The sequence below is a fragment of the Schistosoma haematobium genome, chromosome 1 (assembly GCF_000699445.3).
Source record: "Schistosoma haematobium chromosome 1, whole genome shotgun sequence".
NCBI classification, from domain to species: Eukaryota; Metazoa; Platyhelminthes; class Trematoda; order Strigeidida; family Schistosomatidae; genus Schistosoma; species Schistosoma haematobium.
In genome coordinates this window covers 55,391,433-55,400,089 of record NC_067196.1, presented here as the reverse complement: position 1 = coordinate 55,400,089, position 8,657 = coordinate 55,391,433, and the positions used below count along the sequence as shown (strand labels likewise).

At 31.9% G+C, this 8,657-nt stretch overlaps 1 protein-coding gene across 1 annotated transcript; it reads right to left on the bottom strand.

The window, feature by feature from the left end:
• Positions 1–1,688: 1,688 nt before the first annotated feature.
• Positions 1,689–8,588, bottom strand: A12_1 (Tegument antigen; the record flags this gene model as incomplete). The annotated part of the gene is made up of 3 exons (XM_012944295.3): positions 1,689–2,329; positions 4,232–4,320; positions 8,463–8,588. The coding sequence occupies 3 exons, from the start codon at positions 8,586–8,588 to the stop codon at positions 1,990–1,992; spliced, it is 555 nt and encodes a 184-aa protein (XP_012799749.2). The 3' UTR covers positions 1,689–1,989.
• Positions 8,589–8,657: the final 69 nt, after the last annotated feature.

The window sequence follows — 8,657 nt, the reverse complement described above, 5'->3', positions numbered from 1 at the left end:
TCTTCGGGTAAATCAGATTTGCACTTATTTTTCAGAGTCTAGTGTTTGTAACCACTAGCGAAGCATCTTTGTCTTCTCTGATTACTGCGATATTACACAATTTAGTATTTTAACAAAGGTCACAATAAATTTAATTCGGATGCACAACTATTCAATTTGCCACATTAATTAGAAAATAAATGTAGAATCGAATCATGAATGAGTAATGCCAAAGTCGTATATAAAGAATAACCATCTTAAGTTTAATGACGTGTATTACCTTTTTTGTTAGTCGGATGGGTTCTATAATATCTTGACAAGTGTGACCAGTCAACATCAAAAACCAAATGAAAACATTCATCATTTCCTCAAATACGTGACAAGAAACTCTATGACGATGAAGAAAGAAGGGATGTAAAATAGTAAAAAACAGGTGGACAGTAAAATTCTACACTTACTGTTATTTTTGCATTTCTTAAATTTTGTCATCGTTGAATTTACTAACAGAACAGCTTTCAGATTAGCATTTAATATCAAATTCCTTAATTCTATAAGTCCGTAAACAATAAAAACTATGGTGTAGGATATGCCTTTTTTTATCCCGGACTGACATTATGCAAGCAGCAATTAAAATTAGGAAGAATCAGAGAGTAGTTTTGTTTCGATTCAAGAATATTTGATAGAGAATATTTTGTATTCGAAAGTATGACCTCCTGTCGTAGAGGCACGGGTGTAACTCATTGATTGAATCGCCAAGTGGTTTGATAAAACTAAAAATTCTATGAACTTAAACAGCTGTTAAAAAGATAAACATTTACTCTCATTAACCACGACGACCATCATTCATATAAATCGTAGTAAAATTTCATTCTAGTCAGCGATGACCCTGAAGTACTCTTTCGAAAATGTGACTGGATAAAAGTGTAAAGAATCCCAATTTTTATCAGTTAATGTCCGTCATTATTTTTTATTGCTTTCTTCATCCGACACAATAAAGAAAATAATGAGATGTGATAAGTAATGCTCGACATTCTGAAATTCAACTTCATATCAAAATATTTAAGAAAATATTACATGAATATTTGATACTACTTTCACACTCAAATGAGTAATCTATGCATTATAAGACAATTGTTCAACTGAAGTTTAAAAACGTTTTCATTGTAATTGACATTTGGTGTAGAACAACTAAAAACCAGAGGAATTGAATATCTCTCTGTTATCAGTTGAAACTTACAATTCTTCGAAAAACCAGTCCTCAGATCTCCAGATTTTAAAGTGAGCTCGTTCCATAAATTTTAATTTCAATCAAATAGCATCAACCGATACCATCTCTGAGTACATTGATTCAGTATTAACTAATGACCTGATATAAGCTGGACACCTTGAAGCTGTTAAAATAAATCATGTTTTATAGGGACTTAACTGTTTCTTCATTCGAGTGAATGCCAACCAGTAATATTGAATGATATTAGCTATGCATCCTGAAGTGGATTTCAAACGCTGGATTCTGAGCCAGTGTCTGCTGAGGAGTCCCACAATAGGACAAAACGGCCGTCCAGTACTTCCATGTTTCTAACGATGATCTGACATCAATCAGTTCATGATCTCAATCAAAAAATTTAACATGATTACTGAAATATTATTCTAACTGACTGTCCTGCTTCTTTTATGCTCATAACTAAAATATATCATATAAACAAGTCAATTGAAGGTAACAAAACACCAGAACCAGGTCATTATATTTTTTTGGCTGACGACAATAAAATTTTTCTGTATTTTAACAAATATTTGTTTGGAAATATTTCTGATAAAATTAATACATAAACATAAGAACTAAATGATCTGGTAGGTATCATTACCAAGGTTATTATTAGTAAGAAAGTAATGAGTTGGCAGGTATCATGACCAAGGTTCTTATTAGTAAGAACTAAATGTTTGTTTTATTGAATACAAAATATCATAAAATACAAAGTTTATTATCATTTTATTGTTTGTTGTTTTAAAAATTTAATCTACTGGACTTCTACAAATTACACAACGAAATTTATCATACATGAATTCTATAGCTAAAAATGGTTCATGGCTATAATTTGACCAGAATGATCCATCAATTATGAATACTTGCCATAATTTACCATATTTCTCATCTAAATATTTTTTAATATCATTGACTATTACAATTATTGATTTTTCATCAGTATACTTTTTATTCAACATTTCTTTAAATATATTCGTTATATCAACTTGTTTTTGTAAAGACATTGAAGTGGAAAAAATAGTAATGTCTGAATCTAGTTTAGGTGATAAACCAGCAGCCATATTCTCTCGATCTTTCTTTTCCATAATCCTGATAAAGGAAAATAGAAGAATTACGTTTATTGCAGCATTGTTTCTTTTTTTTTGACAGAAATAAGAAGAAATAATATGTTTACATTAGTTCATCTATGATGAAACATTCATTTGAAACAATTTACTACGAAATGACTTTTATTGATATTCAAATTAGCTAATTCTGATTCAGTGTTTAAAGAATCAAGAAAACTGATGGAGAACATTCTTACTTTAATGATGAATTAAGTTATAAATACCCATCAATCATATTTTGGGTTTAAAATATTATTTGGACAAAGGCAAGCATATATGGTTTGAATTAACACAATCCTTGTTGATAAAACCCTTTTTTAAGCTTAACATTTGTGCATGTCAAAGTTGTAACATAAAAGTAAATATATACGTCAAAACACTTTTCATCTGAGATTATGAAACTTTCATTTAAGCTACTCAGAAGACTATTGAAATGAAAAGCCTAATTTATTAATGATGTTACAATTTTATTCCCTTGGATGTTTTCACTATGAAACTTTAAGTATCATTCTGACCAACAACATCATACAGAATTCCTATGATAGATTAAACTGCAAAATCGTGTATGGAGGACAATTGACAAACTCGTTCGAGGTAAAGACCGGTGTCAGGCAAGGTTGCTTACTCTCACCCTTTCTCTTTCTCCCGGTGATCGACTGAATTATAAAGATGTCAACATCTGAGGGGAAGCATGGGATATAGTTGACGTCTAGGATACAGTTGGACGATCAAGACATCGCAGATGATCTGGCTCTTCTATCTCACACACAACAACAAATGCAGGAGAAGACGATCAGTGTAGCAGCAGCCTCAGCAGCAATAGATATCAATATACACAAAGGGAAAAGCAAGATTCTCTGATACAACACAGCATACACCAAACCAGTCACAATTGACGGAGACGATTTGGAAAATGTAAAAACCTTTACATATCTGTGCAGCATCATTGATGAACACGGTGGATCTGATGCAGATGTGAAAGCGCGATTCGGCAAAACAAGGGCAGCATATCTACAACTGAGGAACATCTGGAACTCAAAGCAACTGTCAACCAACACCAAGGTCAGGATTTTCAATACAACTGTCAAGACAGTTCTACTGTATGGGGCGGAAGCCTAAAGAAATACGAAAGCCATCATCCAGAAGATACAAGTGTTTATTAACAGTTGTTTACGCAAAATACTTCGGATCCGTTGGCCGGACACTATTAGGAACAACCTACTGTGGGAGAGAACAAACCAGATCCCATCAGAGGAAGAAATCAGGAAGAAGCGCTGGAAGTGGATAAGACAAACATTTAGGAAAGTACTCAACTGCGTCACAAAGCAAGCTCTTACTTGGAATCCTCAAGGTCAAAGGAAGGGAGGAAGACCAAAGAACACATTACGCCGAGAAATGAAGACAGATATGAGGAGAATGAACAACAGTTGGATAGAACTAGAAAGGAAGACCGAGGACAGAGTGGGTTGGAGAATGCTGGTCGGCGGCCTGTGCTCCTTCGGGAGTAACAGGCGTTAGTAAGTAAGTAAGTCTTTTTATCAACGTTTTTAATAAATATTTAACCAACTAATGGGTTATACCAGTAGTATGCAGACGATGTTTAATAAATGAATATATACGTAAGTAACAAACTGATAACACAAATATTACGTTATCGTTCAAAGAAAATTTTTCTACTATGGTATTGCCAAATGACAAATAATATGTTAAAAAAGCATCATGCTTACTTTTGTCAAATGGCTAAACTTTTGTTATTGTTTACTTTTACTTAATGGCTTATATAGAAATGCAAATAAAAACAGGATCTCTCATCGAAAGTAAAAAAATATTTTCCAAAAAATAGAATCATCATTTATAATGATATGAAAATAGTTCATTTGCTTACATTTCTTCATATTGTAAACCGAATACAACACAGAACTCCCTGAATGATATTTTACCAGCTGAATTAAAATTAAATGGTTTTAACCAATCCTAGATATGAAAATAACAACAACAACAACAAAAATAAAACAACGAAATGAGTGAATATTTGAATTAAACTTGCAAATATCAATACAAGTAAGTCAAATAAGCGTGTTTAAACCCTAGAGAAAGCCGATTCAAACGTCTTCGACATTTATAAACGAAGATGGATGATGGCTAGCATTAGAATCCATGGTGCATATTTCTCCCTACACGGGACTCGTTAGCTGAATGTATCTGAGTCCAAGAGTTGATGTTCACTCCGAGACTCGAACCCGGAACCGTTTGACTCAAACACTATCACGTTATCCACTTATCTACTGAGTCTTGACAACCAACTACGTAAATATGACAATGAATTTCTCGCCTTCCGATTATTATAAATTAATTACGTATTTTAACTATATCATGCACTCCTACACTTTTACAAAAAGTTCATAACGGACCGTTAATTCGAATTGTTCGAAATTCAAGCTGAACTGGGATAATGATTGATATTTATTCCTCATTGTTAATCCTTTGAAGAAATAAGATACGGTTACACTGGAACTTATATATCGAATATAAATCATACGATAAAAAATAACGTCACAGAAGCAGAACTCGTCGACAATCTTTGCAGACGAATGGTAGCTAATCGCAGTTGAAAAATGTTTTTTGAATGAATATAAGGTAGGAATTTGTTATAATATTTTTATACTTTTTACTGTAATCAAATTTACCGCAAAAAGACTTTAAAGTTATGGATGAAAAATATTTAAAAGGAACGAATTCCGTTAGCTGATGTTCAATAAATTTACCTGTCTATGCTACTTGAAAAATGCCATTACGGTTGGAGACAAATGAATTTAAAACAGCGAATAAAGTCGATTTTAACTCACCTAGTCAAAATGGCTTATACAACCAACATTAATTGGTACGTTTTAGTAGTCTAATGTGTTGATAATCATTTGTCAAAGTGGCCATGTCAGAGGTCTTCAAACAATAGACGCAAAGATATAAGATTTTAAGGATCAGAGTTATGTGTTTAAAAGATGGATTCTCGGACTCATTTCTTTGCTTGGCCTCCGTCAGGTTTAATAAGCCACTCATCATTTTGATTTTAAAGTGACTTCATTTCTAACATACTTGATGTTCTATACATTTCAGAAATTGGATCCATCTGTTTCCACAATTATGATTAATTATTTCCTGTGTATTCAAACACTTTATTTAGTACGTAAACTTATTTGATTATCTCTCACATGATTGATTTCACAGGTTATGCAACCTCCATATGACCACTAAATATAACTAGTAAGTACATAATTCTTTCTCTCGACCTACGCTTTCCATTTAGTAGGCTCACAATTCTAAGTATCCCTTAACTTGATTCAAGCTTTACCAAAAACCCTAAATGTATACCCCAGATTTTAAAAGAAATAATTACCTTAAACTAGACTATTCCTTTTAATCAATAATTTGAAGGGCAATGAAAATTTATCGGAAATCATTATTTCCATTATTATATATTTAGTTTAATGTACTCAAAATTGCTTAATAAAAATGATTCTTTAAAAATTCTTGTCACTTTAAAACGACTAATATTCTTCTCAGTAATTTCATACCAGTCACAAATTCAAATTTGAAATCAAAACAATAAATAAGACCTAACCGAACAGTTCATTTTAAATCATAACATCAGAGATATTGATAAAATTCGGTCATAGGTTATATAACATTACAATAGAGAGATGACAGAAATGAAGGAGAGTAGAAGGTGTACTAAAAAACTAATCACTAAGTGAAAGTTGATAGAATTGAACATTGACTGATTAAACTTAAGGTGATATAAGATATAAAATAACTGGTAAACCCGTTTCATACGGATGTTTCAAAAAACTAGCAAATTATCCAACAGAACATTACAGCTATATATTTTTTTCTATTTAACAAGTATAGAATTTTTTGTGAAAATTATATTTGAAATATTCTCAGCGATTGAAATATAACTAATTCCAACGTTTCGTCCAGCTAACTTGTCTGGACTTCTTCAGGGTAATAATCAAAATCAAAATGATCAAAGAAATATATAGCTTTTTAACAATCAGCATTATACTGTGTTAAACCAATCATATTTGGATGTTGATTTTTTGTAAAATAAGATAAAATGAATCAGTTAACTACAAATCATGTGAAGAATTCAACTACATAGAAATAATTAACTGAGTAACAAATCGTATGTGTGTGAGTGTGCAGGTATGTATGTATGTGTGAGAGATTGATATGAAGGAATAAATAAATAAATAAAGTTCATGTTCAAGGTGGAAAAGTTTTTTGATAATGAAACATCGATGTACATGTCAAAACATAAATTGTATTATAAGCAAAGATGGATAGTGGCTAGCAGTGGAATCCAGGACGCGCGTTTCGTCCTGATTGGGACTCGTCAGCTGGATGTACCTGCATCTCTGAGTTGATGTTCACTCTGGGACTCGAACTTAGCACCGTTCGCTTCAAACGCCATCGCGTTATCCACTTAGCTACTGAGTCCTGATAGCCACTTGCTTGTGCAATGGGACTCGAGTCCCAGAGTGAACATCAACTCTGAGGTGCAGGTACATCCAGCTGACGAGTCCCAAACAGGACGAAACGCGCGTCCTGGATTCCACTGCTAGCCACTATCCATCTTTGCTTATAATGCTTGTAAATTAAGCCAATATCGAGGCATACGCACAGTATGCACATAGGCCAATAAGAGACTGATCAATTTCAGTCCAAAAACATTAATGGGAAGATTCAAGTAAAACAATATCAAGTGAATAAATTGTATTGTTTAAAAAACTCATTGATTTCATTCCAAAAATAATAACGATGCATGTGATATTAAAAAACAGGTTTAAACAAGAGATAGGTTCCAAATTTACTTGTCAAACGAAATTTGCCCGATAGTTGCCAGTTGAATACCATCTTTTCGGTTCAGGCTGTTCTTGTTCGCCCATATATGCAGCGCTTCTGCTGTCAATCTTTCTTTATAGGTGTTAAAACCTTTTTGAAGTATTTTGGTCCCTTCAAAATTTATCTTGTGTCCTGTTTCTAACGCATGTAACGCTATCGCTGACTTATTTTCAAGTTTCTTTAAATCGACCGAGGATTTTGGAACATTTTTCAAGCATTGTTTGTGTTCCTTCAATCTTACATTCAATTGCCTGGATGTTTCTCCAACATAGGTAGCATTACAGTCATGACAGTGAATCTCATACACAATGTTCTGTTGTTCTTCCTTTGCTAATTTGTCCTTAACTTTCACTAATTTCGATCTTAATGTGTTATTCGCTCTAAAATACACTCTTATGTTTGCTTAGAATCCGTTTGATTTCTTCTAATGTTTCACTACGGTAAGGTATGACTACGGTGTACTTCCATTCTTTTCGTATACTTTCTAGTTTAGTTTTTCTTTCATTTTTAATAATCTTCTTTAAAAACCTTTTTGGGTAATTGTTATCCCTAAGAGTAGAAAATACTTTATTTAATTCGGTTCGTTGGTCTTCCTTGTCTGTAACAATCTTAGTACTTCTGTTCATTAGATTTTTACCACATTAATTTTCGTGCTCTGTGAGTGGGCTGAATTAAAATTCAAGTATCTCTCGGAATGTGTTGATTTTCTGTAAACATTTATTTTTAACTTCTTATTATTGTGTCGACGTTCAACCAAACAATCTAGAAATGCTAGTTTGTGGTCAACTGATTCTAATTCCTTAGTTAGTCTGATGTTTTCAGAAATGCTGTTTGCATTGTTAAATAGTTCTTCCATACCATCCCGTTTATTGATAATAAAAATATCGTCTACATACCTTAATATTCAAAAGAAAACTCATATCATGGATACTTCTATCATATCATATAATGTCAAGGTATCCATCCAGGAATCCTATTTCTCATAAACAATGAATTATTAAATTAAATAAAGAATATCAATAATTGAAATATACAAACTCTGATAATTAAATAACTTTAATGATTGACTCAATTATTAAACAATTTTCTAGTGAATTCTTTGAAATAAATGACAGATTTAAGAATCATTTTATTATTATTACTAAAGATATATAAGGAAAACTTTTAAACTATATATATATGAATATATCATTTGTATAAAATTATCACCTTACATTGACCATACGCATATCTATATCCTCTTTTTCACAATATTGAATAAGTTCATTTTTCTCTATAAATCCACCATTATTATTATTATTACTATCAAGTTTCATAAATATCTCAATAAATTTCTCCATAGTGATAATCTTTCTATTTTTTTATTTTGTTTATTTATTATTATCCTAATTCCTTGTTTGTATTTCTTT